Source organism: Pipistrellus hanaki (assembly GCF_964339955.1).
Source record: "Pipistrellus hanaki genome assembly, chromosome: X".
Taxonomy (NCBI): Eukaryota; Metazoa; Chordata; class Mammalia; order Chiroptera; family Vespertilionidae; genus Pipistrellus; species Pipistrellus hanaki.
In genome coordinates, this window is record NC_140524.1 from 11339448 (window position 1) to 11358269 (window position 18822).

Genomic DNA, 18822 nt, shown 5'->3' on the forward strand with positions numbered 1-18822 from the left:
GCCGCGATTGGCCCAGAAAGGGGGCGGGGCGGGGCGGGGGCGGGACTGAGGCCGGCGGGAGAGGGCGGTCCAGCTTGAGTCCTTGGAGTCTTGTGCCCGCTGACGATGCCTGGGTGGAGGTGGGGGGAGTGAATCGTGGATCGAATGTACTAGTGAATTAATGAATGAACGAGTGAACGAACCTACCAGCCCACGAATAAAGGTAACGAAGGAATAAAAAGAACCCCTCCCCCCGCGCCTTCTGGACGAGGGTGAGGGGTGGGGAGAGAAGAGGAGAATGTCAGAAGTAGCGCAAAATCAGGCCTCACTGGAGGGGTCAAAGTGAATCACTGATTCACCAAAGAAGTGAGCTATGGTTGCACTGGGGACTGAGAATACATCTGTGAGCAAAACCGGGCCACATCCCTGCCCTGAGGGGGCTCGTATTTGGCGTCCAAGAATTCGTGTGTGTGTGTGTGTGTGTGTGTGTGTGTGTGTGTGTCCTGCAGGGGTGCGGGGATGCAGGGGAGGGGGTCGAGGAGTACCGGTGGAAGGGAAACGCACTTGAATTAATTTCAAAATAACATATTATAAAGGAAAAGAATAGGATTCTTGGATTCGGGGTGCTGCTAGTAGTGACAGCTAGCTGCAGATGAATTCGCTGCCAATAAACCAAAATCTAGGAAACTGCAGTAGCCCTGCAGTAAGCCCATCTATGCTTTCCTGAAGATGCCTGTTTCGAAAGGAAGCCGGTAATCAACAAGGATCAATGTATAACACAGAAGAGTTAGAATTGTGAAGACCATCAGTTAGAGTGATGGCTGGGGGACTTAGGTGAGGCTACGGTTGAGATGAGACTTGAATAACAAGGAGGGCTCAACCAGGTAAAGGTTGTTGAAGACAGGAAAGTGTCCACAGGTAAAAGGAAAAGCAAACTGGACGTGCTCCAGGATTCAATAGAAAATGCTGGAGTGCAGTAAGTCAGCCAAGGGAATGAAGAATTAGGCGCTGGGCACTGAAATTGAGTCTGAAGGATATGGCCAACTTTTTTTTTTTTCATTTTAAAATGAATAAGCATTGAATGATTTATTCATAACAATATAACCAACTTCTTAAATAGTCTCTTAACAATTTTATCCATTTGATGCTAACAACTTTATTCTTATTCTCCCTCCACATTTTATTATGAAAACTTGGCAACATACAGCTCAATTGAAATATTTGTATCCCTGTACCAATATGCTCTACTTGCTTGATTGCATGGTCATCCTTATGTTAATGATCCATTTCAGACAAGATCAGGCATGTTCAGGGTGCTATGGCCGTAGACTGACTGATCCATTTCAATCAATACACTTCATCCCTAAATACTTCAACATACACAGCATTAGCTAGAGATCAATACCTGTTTATAGTTATTTTTGTTTTGTGGAGTTAAAAGTTCATACAGCAAAACACACATTTTAAGAGTCCATGCATTGACTTTGATAAATGTGTACTCCAAGTCCCTGTCAAGATACAGAACACTATCAACATTCCAGAAATTTCCCCTGTGTCTATTCCCAGTCAGTCCCCACCACAATCCCACATGGAGGCAACCACTATTCTAATGTTTCCCCACCACAGATTACTGTTGCCTACTTGAGAACTTTGTAAGAATGGAATCAGATAGTAGTTTGTGTCCGGATTCTTTCATTCATTCATTCATTCATTCATTCATTCATTATAATGATTTTGAGATTTATCTATATTGTTGAATGTTATGACTTCTTTACTTTTATTACTGAGTAGCATTCCATTGTCTGGACATATCTGAGTTGGCTTATTCACTCACCATTTTATGATCTGTGTTGTTTTCACTTTGGACTACTATAAATAAAGCTACTATGATCATCTGTGTGCACATTCATGTAGATATGTGCTTTCATTTTACTTGGGTAAGTACCTAGAAAGGAAATTGCCATGATAGTTGTTTTATAAGAAACTGCCAGAATATTCTCCAAAGTGATTGTACAATGTATGTTCTCACCAGAAATATATGAGAGTTCCTTTTATTCCCAATCCTCCTCAACATTTGGGGTTGTCAGCCTTTATTTTTAACCATTTAAGTGGGTGCAAAGTGGTAACTTAGTTTGATTTGGATTATCTTCTCCCTGATGACTAATCACATCAAGCATGATGTTTTTATGTGCTCACTGGCCATTTCTCCATCCCCCTTTATAAAGTGTCAGTTCAAAAGCTTGACCACTTTTATGGGATTATTTGTCTTTTTATTGCTTACTTGTAAGTGCATTTGTTTAAAAAAGATCTTTTGAGGTATATTTAACATATGATAACCTGGACATGTTTAAACTGTACAATCTGATAAGGTTTGACATGATACCATGACCACAACTAAGGCAACAAACATTCATTATTCTCAAAGTTTGTAGTCCCTTTGTAGTCCCTCTCTCCTCTCTCTTCTTGCTTCTCTCTTTCTCAAGCAACCATTGATCTACCTTCTGTCACTATAGGGTAGTTTGCATTTTCTAGAGTTTTATATATAAACTAGAAACCTGGTGCACAAATTCATGCACGGGTGGGGTCCGGACAGCCTGCTCCAATGGAGGCTGATCAGACAGGTCAGGCAGGGGGTGGGGAGGGAGGGAGGGGATGCAAGAGGTTGGCCAGTCCCATCCTGATAGGGGTGGGGGGCCGCTTAGGGGTGGGGCTGGTGGGAGGGGGCCTCAGGAGGTTGATCTGCTAGTCTTGCCTCTCATCAGAGTAGGGGGCGGCGATCAGGGGCCAGGCTGGCTGGGGGGAGGGGCTGTGGGAGGTTGGGGGGGAGGTAATTGGGGCTCCAATAGGGCTGGTTGGCCATCATAGTGTGCATCATAGCAACCAGTCATTCCGGTCACTTGGCTTTTATATATATAGCTGGAATAATATTATAAGTGCTTTTTAAAAATCTGGCTTTCACTCAAAATTATTTTGAGATTCATCCACATTGTTGCATGTACCAACAGCTCACTCATTTCTATTGCTGAATAATATTTCATTGCATGAATGTACCACAATGGGTTTATTTATTCATTTGCTAATGGACATTTGGGATATCTCCAGTTTGGAACAACTGTGAATAAAGCTGCTATGAATATTTGTGTACAAGCCTTTATAGGGACATATATTGCCTTTTATCTTGGGTAAGTATTGAGGAATGGTATGGCTGATAGTATAGAAGTATGTTTAACTTTTTAAAATGACCAAATTATTTTTGCAAAGTGGGTGTGCCATTTTACATTCCCACCAGCAGTGTAAGAGAGTTCCAGTTGTTCCACATTTTTGTCAATACTTGGTATGGTCAGGCTTTTTAATTTTAGCCTCTAATAGGTGTGTAGTATAACCTCATTATGGTTTTAATATGGATTTCCTTGACTAGTGATGTTGAGCATATTTTCATATCCTCATTAGCTGTCTTTAGTGAAGTATCTGCTTAACCATTTTGCCCATTTTATTATTATTGAGTTGCTTGTCTTATTAAGTTATAAGAACTCTCTATTAATCCTTAAAACAAGAGATTTTTCAGGTATTTGCTTTGCAAACACTTTCTCCCAGTTGGTGGCATGTCTTTTTATTCTCTAATAAAAAGTTTTATTCTCTAAGTTTTGATGAAGCTAAATTTATCAAGCTGTTCTTTTATGCATCATATTTTTTGGTGTCATACCCAAGACATCTTTGTCTAATTCAAGGTCACAAGGATCTTCTTTGCTTTTAGAAGTTTTATGGTTTTAGGCTTTATGTTTATTTAGATTTCTGATCCATTTTGAGTCCATTTTTTAATGTAGTGGGAGATATGAGTCAAAGTTCATTTTTGTGCATGTGAATATCCAGTTATTCCAGCATCATTTGTTGAAACGACTATCATTCCCCACTGTACTGTTCTGTGCCTTTGTCAATGTTCAGTTGTTCATAAATGTTTGTATTTAGGGCTCTATGCTGTTCTGTTGATGTATTGTCTATCTTTGCACCAATAATAGGCAGTTTTTTATTACTGTAGATTTAGAATAATTGTTGAAATCAATTTGTGTAAGTTCTATAGCTTTTGCTATTTTCAGCGCTGTTTTAACCAGTTTAGGTTTTTTGAATTCCCATATAAATTTTAGAATCATCTTAGTTTCCAGAAAAAAATGTCTGATGGGATTTTGAGTGGGACTGGATTATATTCTGTAGATCCATTTGGGGAGTATTGACATCTTAACAATATTAAGTCTTTTGACCCAGAAATGAGGTCTCTCTCTCCATTTATTTTGTCCTTTAATTTCTCTCAGCAATGTCTTGTAGTTTTCAATGTACAAGTCTTTCATATCTTTTATCAGATCTATTCTTAAATGTTGCATATTTTGATGGTATCGTGAGTGGTATTGTTTTAAATTTTTAAAAAAATATCTAGAATTGTTCATTTCTAGTATATAGAGATGCAATTGATTTTTGTATATAGAACTTAAGTCCTGCAACCTGCTAAACTCACATATTAGTTATAGGAACTGTTCTGTAGATTCCAATGTATTTTCTACATAGACAATCTTGTCATTTGTGAATAAAGACAGTTTACTTCTTCCTTTCTGATCTGCATGATGTTTCTTTTCTTTGCCTAATTTCTCAGGCTTGAACCTCCAGTAGAGTGTTGAATACAAAGTGAAAGAGTGGACATCCTTTTCTTGTTTTGACTTGGGGTCGGGGAGGGGTCACTCAGCCTTTCACTGCTAAGGATGATGTTAGCTGTAGGTTTTTTGTAGATGTGTTTTATCGGGTTGAGGGAGTTCTTTTCTATTCCTAGTTTTCTGTGATTTTTAAAAAATCAGGAATGGATGTCAGATTCTGCTTTTTCTACATCTATTGAGAAGATTGCTACTGTCTGAGTGTGTCCCTCCCTAAAATTTATATGTTGAAATCCTAACCTCCAAAGGCATTAGAAGGTGAGATCTTTGGGAAGTAATGAGGTCTCAGGAGGATTGATGTCCTTATAAAGAGGCTCCAGAGATGCTTCACCATGTAAGGACATGCACAGACAGGCTCTGGCTATGAACCAGGAAGCGACCCCTCACCAGAACTCAACCATACTGGCACCTCGATCTTGAACTTCCAGCCTCCAGAACTGCAGAATCAGTTTCTGTTCTTTATAAGCCACCAAGTCAGTGATATTTTGTTATACCAGCACAGATGGACTAAGGTAGAGATTAGAGGGGTTTTATTTTTTAGTTTGTTAGTATGCTGAATTGCATCGATAAAATTTCAAATGTTTAAAATGAAACTTGCATTCTCATGGTGAACTACTCAGTCATGTTATGCTGTCATTTTTGTATCTTGTTGAACTCAATTGGCTAAAATTTAGTTTAGAATTTTTTGCGTGGATGCTCATGAAGCATTTAGGTCTGGACTTTTCTTGTCATATGACTTTGTATAGAGTCGATAATAAAGGTAATGCTGACCTCATTGACTAAGTTGGAAATAGTCTTTCCTCTTCATTTTTCTAGAAGAGTTTGCATAGTGTTGCCATTATTTCTTCCTCAAATAATTGGTAGAATTTGAGTTTCCTGTCTGCATATTTGTTCATGTGTGAGGGCGGGCTACAGAGGATGCCATATTGGGTGCCAAAAACCCAGAGACCCAGAGGGCAGAGTGCAGGGTGACCAGGGCAGAGAGAAAGCAAGAGGGAATATCCTGAAGAGGGAGAACCACAAATAGGAAACCTACGTTTGGCGTATACACTCTGCCCAAATATCTGGAAGCCCTGGGTTGGGTACGGTATGTACTCCAAGAAAAGAGTTGAGCAGAGATTTCAGTTGGTGCCTAATACAGGGGAGACTGAATCTGGAGTCTGAGTTTAGCTAACTGTCTGCTAGTCAGAAACACATAGAATTCATAAATGTCAATGCACCCAATAACAGAATTTCAAGCTATCCTATATAATAAAAGGCTAATTTGCAAATCAACTGAAAGGTGGAAAGACCGGTCACTCTGATGCGCACTGACCACCAGGGGCAGATGCTCAATGCAGGAGTTGCCCCCTGGTAGTCAGTGGGTTTCCACAAGGGGAGCGCCACTCAGCCAGGAGCCGGGCTCACAGCTGGGCAGCAGCAGTGGCGGAAGCCTCTCCCACCTCTGTGGTAGTGCTAAAGACCCCTGGGGGATGTCTGCCTGCCAGCTTAGCCCACAGGTGGACAACCCCCAAGGAGTCCCAGACTGTGAGAGGGTGCAGGCTGGACTGAGGGAACCCCTCCCCTGCCCCAGTGCACAAATGTCACACACCAGGCATCTAGTAGGAAATAAAACTTAACAGAATAAAGGGAGAGATAGATATTTCCACAATTATAGCCAGATATTTTAACACCGTTGCCTCAGCAATTGATAAAATTAGACAAAAAACAAAACAAAACAGTAAATATACAGAAGATCTGTATGACATTATCAACAATCTTTACTTCATTTATATTTACAGAACACGATAGCCAGCAACTGCAGACTATAGATTCATTACAAGGGCATTCATCTGGATAGATCAAATACTGGGCCATAAAATCAAGTCTCAACACATTTAGAAAAGGTGAAGGCTTACATAATAAGTTATCTGAGTTCACAGTGGTGTTTCATTACAAATTAGTAACAATAATGTGCCCCTAAATGTTTGGAAATTCAACATCACACTTTCTTCTTTGTATTAAAGAAGAAAACACAAAGAAACTTTGCAAGTATTTGAAATTGAATGATAATAAAAACAAAATATCAAAATTAGTGGGAGGCTGCCAAAGAAATGATTAGAGGAAGATTTATCGCTTTAAATCGTATCAGAAAGAAAAAAGGCATAAAATCAATGTCCTAATAGTCCATCTAAAGAAGCGAGAAAAAGAAAAGCAAAGTAAACCCAAAATAAGTAGAAAAAAAGAATAACAGAGATAATAGCAGAACAAAATGCAATAGCAAACGAACTATGGAGAAAATGAACAAAGCCATATATTTTTAGAAGAGAAATGAAATGTACAACCCCCAGCAAGACTAATCAAGAAGAGAAAGTACACTAATCATCAGCATCAAGCATGAAAGAGGGCTATCACTATAGATCATGTATTGTAGATACTAAAAGAATAATGAGGGGCTCTTGTGGGCATCCTTACACCAATAATTTTGATAAATTAAATTGAAAAATTCCTTGTTAACAAAACAATTGATCAAAACTGACAACAGGTTAAATATAAAATAGGAATAGCCCTATTTCTTAGAAGTGAATTTAATTTAATTATATATATATATATATATATATATATATATATATATATATATATATACACACACACACACACACAAAAGAACAATCCAGGCCCAGATGACTTTATGGGTAAATTCCAGGAATGAAACTTGCCGAATCTCACACACTTTCAGGAAATAAGGGAGCAGGGGACAATTCCTAATTTGTTTTGCAAAGCTAGGATAAACCTGGAAATAAATCTTGATTTTAAAAGTGATGGTTAAGAAAAAAGAGAAAATTATAGGAAAATGTCCCTCATGAATAGTTAGCAAAAATCTTTAGCTATCAGCCAGTGAAATCCAGCAATGTATGGTAAGGAAAGTTTTTCTATTGTCTATTCACAGGTGCAGGGCACAGATGCTCAGTGACTTGTATGGCTTCTGTGTTGGGCTCACATAAGCCCACAGACCTTCCACTGCAATGGCTGCCTGCCTGGTTAAGAGCTGGCTTCACAGTATAGAGAGGTGTGATCAGGATGCTGGCTTGGGAACCAGTAGCCTGTGTCTCTTGTCTCTTGTGGAGATTCCAGGCTTAATGAGGGCAGGCTGTGAGAGCAGAGGGGCATTGGGGACCTGTTCTTAGGTTCCTCTGGCCCCTGCCGCCTGGTTTTCAGCCTCCACTGCACCCCCATTTTTGCTGCAGTTATTGATGGAGGCCATTTTGCGGCTGGAGGACCAATGGGTGTAGTCTCCAGGCCTTGCCTCATGAATCCATTGCCATGGCAACACTGACGCCTCCTCACGTGTTCTCCGGAGCCAGTCATTTGCCCTGCATCCTGACGCAGAGATCAGTCTGCCTCATCTACCAGGGGCTTCTAGAAGCTCTGGGAAGCTCACCTGCCCTTAACTCCGAGGGTGCTACCGGGGAGACCCCTGGACTGCGCAGCCCTAGGCCATGATCTTCTGACTCTCTGGCTTCAGGGCTCTGCAGTGGGCTCTGCAGCCTGCAGGCGGTACTCCCCCGTCCCCCCACCACTGCGGCAGCGCTTTCAGAGGAGGAGAGAGTCAGCAGGTGACTGGGGGCTTCTCTGGGGCTGGACCCCAGAATTACCTCGGGCCAGCGCCCTGGGTAGGGGGCGCCCTGGGTAGGGGTGGAATCTCAGCCGGGGCTGGGAAGGCAGTGGGGTTGGAGGGGAGGTCTCTGGGCGGGTGCCGATGGGGAGGGGATGGGAGGTGGGATAGCGGACTGCAGGGGTTTGGGGAGGAGAGGGCTCCTGGCTTCGGAGGGGCTGGTTCTGGCGGGTGGGGGAGGGGGTCTGGACTTGGTTGCGGGGGCGCTGCGTCTGGCGGGTGTGTGTGTGTGGGGGGGTCTGGACTTGGCTGCAGGGGCGCTGCGTCTGGCGGATGGGGGGTCTGGACTTGGCTGCGGGGGCGCTGCGTCTGGCGGGTGGGGGAGGGGGTCTGGACTTGGCTGCTGGGGCTCTGCGGCAGCAGGCTTACAGGTTGCATGAGTCAGAGTAGAGAGCGCAAGAGCTCTAGCTCCGCTCTAGGAAAGAGAGGGTAGGAGCACTCCTGGCTGCGGGGTTTGCAGATGATGGAAGGAGGGGCTCCAGCTGCTGGGGCTGGATCAGGAGTTTAAGCCCAGACCAAAGGGAGTCTTCTTGCTGCGGAGGTGAGAGGTGCAGTGGGGAATTATGCGGCAGTGGGGGGTGGGGGCGCGAACTGGACTGGGAGGCGGTGGGTGGGCTGTGTGGCACCAACATTCTTCTCTCCCCTCCCCAATTTGCATTCCCAGGCTGCCTCAGCAGAGACTGCAACAGTCTGCGCCCCTTTCCTCTCGCGCCTGCTCTCCCCACCCCCACCCAGGTCTGGGAGATGGCGCTGACGGTGCTGCGGGACTGGTGCACCTGGCTGGGCGTGGATTCACAACGCTCGGTGCTAGTCGTGGGCATCCCTCTGGACTGCAATGTGGAAGAAATCCAGGTGATCCTGCAGGATTCCCTGTGGCCCCTGGGCAGGTACCGAGTGCTGGGCCATGTGTTCAGACAGGAGGTACAGTGCAAGGTCGCCTTGGTTGAGTTTTATGACAATATAACCCGAAAAATGATCCCCCGACAAATACCAGGCAAGCATCGAGAGGCATGGGTTTTGCTCTTCCTACCTCAGGCCTTTGACTTTGATTCAGAGGATAGACCTGATTTCCCTGCACAGCCCCAGAGGCGAGAGGTGGCTGGCCTGGCTGGTGAGGCAAGAGCCCCACAGAGGCTTGAAGGTGCAGGTGAAGCAGGAGCCCTGGGTGAGGAGGGAGCTGCAGATGTGGCAGGAGCTGCAGATGAGGCAGGAGCTGCAGATGAGGCAGGAGCTGCAGGTGTGGCAGGAGCTGCAGATGAGGCAGGAGCTGCAGATGAGGCAGGAGCTGCAGATGAGGCAGGAGCTGCAGATGAGGCAGGAGCTGCAGATGAGGCAGGAGCTGCAGATGAGGCAGGAGCTGAAGATATGGTGCGAGTTCCAGGTGAGGCAGGATTGGCAGGGGAAGCAAGGGCTCCAGGTGGGGCAAGTTCTCCAGATAGGAAAGGATCTGCAAATGAGGCAGGAGCCTCAGGGGAGAAGGAAGTTGCAGGAGAGGAAGGAGCTGCAGCTGTGGCCTCAGTTGAAGATGTGGCAGAAGCTCCAGATGAGAAAGAAGCTGCAGGCAAGGCAGGAGCTGCAGGTGAGGCAGGAGCTGCAGATGAGGCAGGAGCTACAGGTGAGCAGGAAGCTGAAGGAGAGGCAAAGCCAGCAGATGAGGCAAAGGCTGAAGATGTGTTAGAAGCTCCAGGTGAAGAATTAGCTGCAGCTGAGGCAGAAGGTGCAGCTGAGGCAGGAGGTGCAGCCGAGGCAGGAGGTGCAGCCGAGGCAGGAGGTGCAGCAGAAGCAGGAGGTGAAGCCGAGGCAGGAGGTGCAGCAGAAGCAGGAGGTGCAGCCGAGGCAGGAGGTGCAGCCGAGGCAGGAGGTGCAGCAGAGGCAGGAGGTGCAGCCGAAGCAGGAGGTGCAGCCGAGGCAGGAGGTGCAGCCGAGGCAGGAGGTGCAGCCGAGGCAGGAGATGCAGCCGAGGCAGGAGATGCAGCCGAGGATGTCTGGATCGACCAATGGAATCAGGCCGTGAAGCCTTTGCTGGAAAATCTAGCCTACCTGCGACTGAAAGATTGTCCTGACAACAAAAAGCCAAGCTACGTGCAGGTGAACTTTGAGAACTGGTATGACGAGGCCAATGACATGATGTACCTGTGGCGCCACATATCGGAAAGGGAGCGGCGGCGGCGGCTGATGGAGAGCCTGCACGGCCCCGTACAGAATTTCATAGAAGGCTTCATGAATGAAAGACCTAAGCTCACTGCTCACGAATACCTGGCAGCGGTAAATCTTGCATTTAAAAACAGGATACCCGGGACGATTCTGAGGCTGAAGTTTGTGACTTGTGTCCAGAAGCCCGAGGAGACTCTCCTTGATTTTGCGATTCGCCTGGAAGACTTGTTGCACACAGCCATGGACAAGGAGGGCATCCACCCAGGCTTGGTGGATGAGGCACGGGTCCATCAGCTGCTGATGGAGGGCCGCCTCAGTAAGGAGCTCCGGAGCAAGCTGCAGAGGATGCAAAAGGAGGATAAAGCACCTAGCTTCTTGGAGCTGCTTCGGCTCATTCGGCTGTCAGAGGCATGCGAGGCCACTCCGACTATGAGTCAGCAGTTTCAAGTGGAAGAACCCGTCCGGGTGGACGTTAGAGAACTGGTTAATGCCAAGGCCACCCTAGCCCATAAAGGTGCTGCCCAGGCTGCCCCAGCCCATGAAGATGCTGGCCAGGTCGCCCCAGCCCATGAAGATAGAGCCCAGACCGCTACAAGCCATGAAGATGCAGCCCAGACCGCCACAACCCACGAAGATGCTGTCCAGGCCTCTCCAGCCCATGAAAATGTTGGCCAGGCCGCCCCAGCCAATGAAGATGCAGCTCAGGATGCTCTAGCCAATGAAGATGTTGGCCAGGCCCCCACAGCCAATGAAGATGCAGCCCAGGCTGCCCTTTCCAAGGAAGATAGTGCCGAGGCCACTCTGGCCAAGGAAGTGGACATTGAGGCAAGTCCTGCCACTGCCAATCCTGATGAGGCTGCTCCTGAAACCAGTGATGCCACCAGGGCAGACCCTTCCCCTGAGGACACCACCAAGACCTCCCCTACCGTTCAGGGAGATGAGAATGCTCTGGCTCCTGCAGGTCTAGGTCAGGCAGGGCCCTCCCTTGCCCACATGGGCAATGCTTTGGGGGTGGGCTCAGGTGGTCCTGGCTGTGACTCAGAGGGCCTGCTCCAGGAAAAAGAGGAGGAGGCCAAGGAGCCCCATGAGGAGGGGCTCATTCTCTTACCGGAGGAGTCAAGAAGTGAGGATGGGTCTGGGGAGATGATTCCCTCTGAGCCCTCCTTCGAGTAAGCGTGGAGGGCCCGGTGGCCTCCTGTTCTCTGGGGCAGCAGAGCCCTGGAGACAGAGGAAGGCCACCTCACCCCTCATGGGGAGCAAGGCCCAGGGAAGGGTCTGCGTTGTCCCCTGGCCCCCCACTACTCCCAAGGGGCCCTGACCACCTCCATCAGCCCTTCCAAGTCACCAAGATGACCATGTTTGACACCCAATGGGATGGGGAGAGGTGCCCACACAAGGGAGTGCCACGCCTGGCCTCAGCCCCTGCCCAGCCTCTGCCAACTTGGGCAGCTGGCCTGGGAGCACCGCTGAGCAGCCCATCTCAGCCTAGGAGAGGGGCACCTCAAGACATCTGCCACCCGCGTGGAACTGGGAGACTTTAGAGCCCATCTCGGGTGCCACTCTTGGGGACCCCCATCCTCCATCCGCTGAGGGGCCCCAACTCATTTCTCTATAGCCCCATAGTGACCCACGTGTCAAGTAATCATCCTCCCACCACCCCACAAACAGACCATGAGTCTGCAGTACCACTTGGTGTGTGTGAACCCAAGTGGGTGTCCTGGCCTTCCCCCCGACCCTGCCCGGGGCAGCCACCTCTCAGCCCCGGCACGTGCTGTGAGCCCCACTGCCAGCCAAGGCTCTGCCAGCTCTCGTCCAGTGTCGTGAGCTCAGCCTCTGCTTTCTCAGTATAGATTTAGGCCAAACGCTGCTTGTGCTTGTGATGTGTGTGTTCTTCTCTGAGCAGCTTTTCCCTCCCCACCGCCAACATCACCCACCTCGGAGACCCCGAGCCCGAGCCCAGAAGAACGGATGAGAAGGGTGGACCAGGGCGCGTCTGGCGCTCACCCGGTGACCTGTGGCAGGAAAAAATGGACCAGGGACAGAAGGCGGCTCCTGGAGGCTCCACGGGGACTGTGCTCTGATATGCCACCCTGTTGTTCCCTGTGACTCAGTTTCCTCAGCATGCTCGAGTGTCCCCTGCTGTGTTTTCCAGTATCTTGTGTCTGTTCAGTGCAGGCCACAGGGTAGGGCCAGGTCCCAACATGTCGTCCAGAGCGAGGGGGGGGGGCGGGGAGCCCTGCAGTGAGTGGACATCACCTGTGTCCATGGTCCTACAAAGTCCAACCAAAGGGCCCTCAGCGAGGGGGACTATGGAAGGAGGGCCACAGTGTGGGGGACATTTAAGGCTCCTCGTTAGGGACCCCAGGAGCAGGGGGTGTGACCTATGGGCTCTAGTGGCCGTTGAAGTTCCTCTCTGTGTTGTAATTCCCCTTCTTCAATGGATTCAGTAAATGTTTCTCTTCAATAAACATCATTGAATGTTTCAGCTGAGTTTCGTCTCTTCTGTGGGCAATTGAGGGAAGGGTCTGCTGGGAACAGGGTTGGGGAAGAACAATGGGATTCCAAGTCAACATTGGGGTAGGGTAGGGGCAGGGTCCATGGGGGCTATGAAATCCTCTGGGCTGGTTGGCACGAATAATGGTTGGTTGGTTCTGCAGGAAACTCTGGGACCCCCTAGCAATAATTGGGTTAAACATTGAAGATAGTGGGCTGGGCAGCAGGCAGGATTGAAGGCCCTGGGTTCTCTGGCAGCATGGTGGGGACTCGGGGTCAGGGAAGTCACCTGGGTAGTCCCAGAGACCAGTGGGCCATAGAAGAGTCTGAGAGTGAGGTCAGATGCCCCTGCCAGAAGCTCAGTACAGAACTCTTGGGTGACTTGGGGTGACTGCCCACCCCTCTGTGATCAGGCTAACCCTGGCAGCTGACAACTGGCCAGCATTGGTATAGCCATTAAGAGATACTGGAGGGATGGAGAGCAGGCCAGGTGGGTTTCACAGGGCTTATCCCTTGCCAGTGGGGAAGAGAGGCTAAGGTGGTTTTATCACTCCTGGGTCTTGCCCTTTCAGCCCCGGGGACCACAAGCCCACCACAAATTGAGGACAGCCCTTAATAGGTCATTGAATTGATTCCAGGTCTTTGGGAGGCAGACAGAAGGAGGGACTAGGTCCTTCTTGCATGTATTGGAGGAGGGGAAAATACTGTTGACCCAGACATGGTGAGAGATGCATTGGGGCTCCCTTAGTCTGTGCCCAGAGCTGTCCTCCAGCTATTCTGATGGGATAGTCTCTTACCACCCCCACAGCACAGATGAAGGGCACAGTCCCCAGAGCAGCTGAAGAGCCAGGGCTCTGAGGGCTGGGGTCTGCAGGAACCATGCATCTGGGGAAACTTGGGCCCTGTGGTGAGGGCTGAGGACAGTGGGGCCGCAGGGATGGAGTGGCCTCTGGAAGTGCTGGGCACACAGGCAAAGAGGGGCAGTTGCAGTGGGGCGTGTTGGGAAGGAGTCAGAAGGGCCATATTCGCTCTGCCTTCTGAGGTTTCCCCACCAAAGCTCAAAGCTGTCATTTAGCACCTTCCCCTCCTCAAGACCACCATTCTCCTGTAGGCCCCACTGCTGTCTTCTGGAGCCTGGATCAGGGCCTACCTCCTGAGCCACTGTCCCTGCACATGGGAATTCTTACTTTTAACACTTAATTTATTATTATTTTAAAATCCTCATTCGAGGATATGTTTTTATTGATTTTAGAGAGAAAGTGAGGCAGAGAGAGAGAGAGAGATAACAGTGTGAGAGAGAAACATGGATCAGTTGCCTCCTGTGCATACCCCTGAATGGGGGAAGGAATCCAGATCAAACCTGAAACCTGGGTATATGCCCTGACCAGGAATCAAATCCTAGACCCCTCATGCGTGGGATGACGCTCCAACCAAATGAGCCACACCCACCAGAGTGTTCCCTTGAACACTTTAGCTGCTTATACCTCTGGCTGTCCTGCTACTTCCCCAGCTGCCCATCTGGGCTGGAACTCAGGGCTCCCATTCTCACACTAGAAAGCCTAGGTCCCTATCTCCTTAGCACCTCTTGGGAGCCATGATCTCCATCACAAAGAGGGAAGATCAGCCCCCTAAGCAGATTCCTTTCTTATTCCAGGATGTGGCTGGGCACTTTTCTCTCCAGCAGGGCTGCCAGCCAAACCAGATTACCTCTGAGTACCTTTGGGGCCTATGGTCCTGTTCCAGGGCACCTGGTGCTGCATAAGACTTGGCCCTAACCTTCCTGAGCTCAGTCAGACCCAGGTGTCCTAACACATGTGCACCTGGGCTCTGCAATGGCTCATCCCAGGCTTATCCCTATGCTGCCTGCCCTCTATGCTGGGTTTCCTGTGGCGCTGCTTGTGGCAATGTCTCCCATAACCCCCCGCACCTTGCTTCCAGTTCTGCATGGCAGTCAGAGCCATAGTCCCACCTGGCCAAATAAGGCACAGCGGACCTGGGACTGCAACATCAGCTGTGTACCCAAAAGGTGTGAAGGTTAGGGTCCTGGAAGAAGAGTGAGTACCTCCTTAAGAACTTCCATCTCTGGATGTTGACTGCCCACCAGGCAGTGGGCTGAGCAACTGGCCCTGCATCTCTCTGGGAGTCCTCAGAGGAGCCCTGGGGAAGGTGGACAGTATTGGGACCCCTCTGCTACAGATGAGGAGCCTGGGTACAGGAAGGCTCAGGGACTTGCCCAATGCCCCGCAGAGCCTCAGTGGTGTTGGGATTCCAGGCCAGGCCAGTGGACCTCTCAGGCTGAAGGACACTATCAGTGACAGTCCCAGAAACACAGAGGAGGTAGTGCATGTGGATGCCAAGGCCAGAAGGACCGGAAGGGAGAGTAGGAGAGGAAGAGGGAGGGAGGGAGCAACTGAGAAGCAAGCATCATCCTGCCCTCCTTCAGGTGACTCAGGGACCCAGCAGACCTAGATAAAACCACCTTCCACCTCTGTAGGGCACATCTGCTCAGAGGAAGGGCCAAAGACACATCTGGAGGTCTGTCGCTTTTATTTTTTACCAAGAAGGGCTCCAGGCTCTCTGCATTCCCCTCCAGGAGATGGGCCCTGGGGGCAGGGGGCATTCCGTGGAGTTTGTTGCCAGTTTGTTTATTCACAATTTGGGATGGCTGTCCTGTTTGCAAGACTCAGTTCCTGTGCCAGCAGCTGGGCACACAGAGGGCGAGGGACCAATGGCAGAGGAGAGGGGCACCCTGATGTAGGTGGTGGTGGCAGGGACGAAAACAGCCCTCATGAAGGACTCATTAAATGCTGGGTGCTACCTTAGGACTTTGTTGCATGGACGCTGCTTTACCTGTGGAGTCTCATGTCCTGTTTTGGAGTGACACAGGCTGAGTACTTGGCATGAGGTATGTGCAATGGCCAAGGGTAATCGACTTTGATAACATGGAACTCAGCCTGGGATTCACAGGGGCTCCCTGAGGGAGATGTGTTCTGAGCTCAGGCTTTTTAAAAAATATATATTTTTATTGATTTCAGAGAGGATGGGAGAGGGAAAGAGAGATAGAAACATCAATGATGAGATAGAAAGATTGATCGCTGCATCCCGCAAGCCTCCCACTGGGGATGAAGCTCGCAACCAGGCATGTGCCCTGACCAAGAATTGAACCTTGTCCTCCTGATTCATAGATTAAAGCTCAACCACTGAGCCCTACTTGCTGGGCCCCAGTTCTGAGGTAGAGGGAAAACTGGGAGAAAGTGTGGTTTGTTCTATCAGAGAGGAGGGGCATGAGTGCCATGATGCATGTGTGCCTGGAGTGCCAGGGATGCCGAGAGAGAGGACAGAGGTGAAGCATGAGCTGGAGAAGCAAAGAGGAATCCATAGTGAGGTTTTTCATAACAGGTAGATAACTCTCTCTTCCTCCTCCCTCTCTTAAATTAAAATTGTTCCATTACCTTTTATTCCCTCTACCAGCTCCACCCATGCTCCTCCACCCCCACAATGGCCACACTGTTGTCCATGTCCATGAGCTATCTCTCTTTTCTCTCAATCCCTTCACCCCCCGCAACCTATCCCCTCCCTAAGAGCTGTCTGCCTGCTCTCTATCTACGAGTCTGTCTCTCTCTCTTGATGTTGCTATGGGCAGCACTCTGTGGAAAAATACTGGAGTGGTCTGCATCAGAAAGAGGTTGGCCAGCTCCAGTTGTTGCTAAGGAAACCGCTGCAATTATAAGTCAAGAGTGGCTAGAAAGCAATTTGGAAGGAGGGCAAGATTTTGATAAAACAGAAATAATCCTTTGATGGATGAAAAATAGTCACAGAAGATAGCTTTCCTGAGATGCAGGCTGGCTGGCCCTCCTGTGCTAGGAAAGCTTTTGGTCTCAGGACCTTTGCCTCCTGGTGTTATGACCTTGAATATGTAAAATTACATGGCAGATGCAATTATGGCTACTAATCGTTGCTCTTACAATAGGGAGGTTATCTTGGATTATCTGGTAGGTTCTTTACAAGCAGAGTCCCCCTCTCCCCCCAAGAAAGGCAACAAGGGGAAGTCACAAAGGTTTGAAGCTTGTTTGCAGAGGGAGGGTGTAGGGTGCAGCTATAGGGCTAAGCCTCGGACTGATGGGTGGCAGGGCCACAAACAAGTCCCAGCTTGGAGGGCAGAGCCTTCTTAGCACAATTAAGCTTGACCTTATAGCCTTCCCTTGCTCCTTCCTAGGTAGCTAATGGGTTGTGGGAGGTGCAGCAAGTGCTGCCAAAACAAGGTGAAACTCACAAGAACATTGTAAACATGTTGAGCACTACCCTTGTTTTGATTTCACTATAAAATAAGCTTTGGCTAGCAGGCTGGGTCTTTCTGTGTCCTCATCTACGCATCCCCGAGCCCCAGCTGTATTCTCCTGCCTGTCTTTAATCTTTCACCGCCCCTCCTCAGGTTCACCCTTGGCCATGCTGGCACGGCACAGGAGGGGGGATGGATATGAGAGGGAATGTACCGTGTTTCCCTGAAAATAAGACATCCTCCGAAAATAAGACCCCCCTAGGCTAAACATGAGAGATTTGGTCCACTGATTCTGAAAGAAATGGAGTCACAAGAAATTCACCAGGAAATTCAGGAATTGGATTGTTATGATGATGTTCCAGAAGATGATGACATGATTGTCATTGAATAAATGAGTAAATTCTTGATACTGCAGGATTCACAGTTTTTCTGGTTTGTGTTGACAACTACTGTACTACCGTACCGTATACAGGTAATAAATTTCCTTTATTTTCATTTAACAATAAATGTGTACCGTATTCTTCTTCATGGAAAAATAAGACATCCCCTGAAAATAAGACCTAGCGCATCTTTGGGAGCAAAAATTAATATAAGACACTGTCTTATTTTCGGGGAAACAGGGTAGGTGTTAGTGGCCCCTAGGATCAGAGAGTGGCCCCCCGAGGACAGCCAACAAAGGAAGGGGGACCCCAGACTGACAGCTGCCTGGAACTGGATTCTGCAGACGGACTACTGTGGTGATCCTGAAAGATTCTGCTCCAAACCTCCAGAGAAAACCCTGGCAGGCCAACACTGATTGTAGCTTCTGGAGCTCGGTGATGCCTGGACCTTGGACCCAGGGCAACTGTGTGTACTAGCTGGCCATTATTGTAAGCTGATAAATTGGTAGCCAGCAAGCCCAGCCAGTGTAGCTCAGTGGTTGAGCATTGATCTATGAACCAGGAGGTCACAGTTTGATTCCCAGTCAGAGCACATGCCCGGGTTGTGGCTTCCATCCCTAGTAGAGGGCATGCAGGAGGCAGCTGATCAATGATTCTCTCTCATCTCCCTCTCTGAAATAAATAAAATTATTTTAAAAAACGTAACCAGCATAACACTCCCCCAGTAAGTGCAGCTTCTTCCTATTGGTGTGGCCGGTGAGTGTGGCTTTCTCCTCACTGCCCAGGCCCCAAGGCATCGTAGGTGTTGGGCCCAATGTTTCTCAGTCTCCTTTCTCCCTTTGGTCAACTTCCAACTGTTTTCCTAGCTCAAATGACTACTGTGGTTTCAACAATACAATGTTTTCTTGTGGCACTTGTCTTTCTTTACAAGGTGTCCCTCTCTAAATTCACTAACCAAGCTCATTTCATTCATATCCACATTTCTCATCATCATAAACTGCATCCTTAAATGTCTGTGAGGCACCAAATTTTAGAAGATTTTAGAATTATAGAGGATTCCACTTTTCTTCTTCCTCTTTTTTTTTGTTTGTGTTTTTTTGTTAATCTTCACTCAAAGATATTTTTACTTTTTTTTTTTTTTTTTTTTTTTTTTTTTTTAGAGTGGAAGGGAGAGGTCAGATACAG

At 48.3% G+C, this 18822-nt stretch overlaps 1 protein-coding gene and 1 long non-coding RNA gene across 3 annotated transcripts in view; both read left to right on the forward strand.

Annotated features, from left to right (window-relative positions):
- Positions 1 to 12967, forward strand: part of LOC311615759 — an 83864-nt gene extending 70897 nt beyond the window's left edge. The window contains exon 2 of the long non-coding RNA XR_014793800.1: positions 11827 to 12967. This is a non-coding gene — a long non-coding RNA (uncharacterized lncRNA). The remainder of the gene's footprint in view (positions 1 to 11826) is intronic.
- LOC311615671 (paraneoplastic antigen Ma6E-like) lies at positions 72 to 12967 on the forward strand. 2 transcript variants are annotated; one of them, XM_084871054.1, is made up of 2 exons: positions 72 to 202; positions 8996 to 12967. In XM_084871054.1, the coding sequence occupies exon 2, from the start codon at positions 9076 to 9078 to the stop codon at positions 11656 to 11658; it is 2583 nt and encodes an 860-aa protein (XP_084727180.1). In that variant the 5' UTR covers positions 72 to 202; positions 8996 to 9075; the 3' UTR covers positions 11659 to 12967. The 2 variants fall into 2 exon arrangements, with proteins under 2 accessions (XP_084727180.1, XP_084727179.1); XM_084871053.1 differs by lacking the exon at positions 72 to 202 and adding an exon at positions 8034 to 8272.
- Positions 12968 to 18822: the final 5855 nt, after the last annotated feature.

Bases quoted from the DNA above. Each gene is read 5' to 3' on its own strand.
- LOC311615671 (XM_084871054.1), top strand. From the start codon at position 9,076: ATGGCGCTGACGGTGCTGCGGGACTGGTGCACCTGGCTGGGCGTGGAT.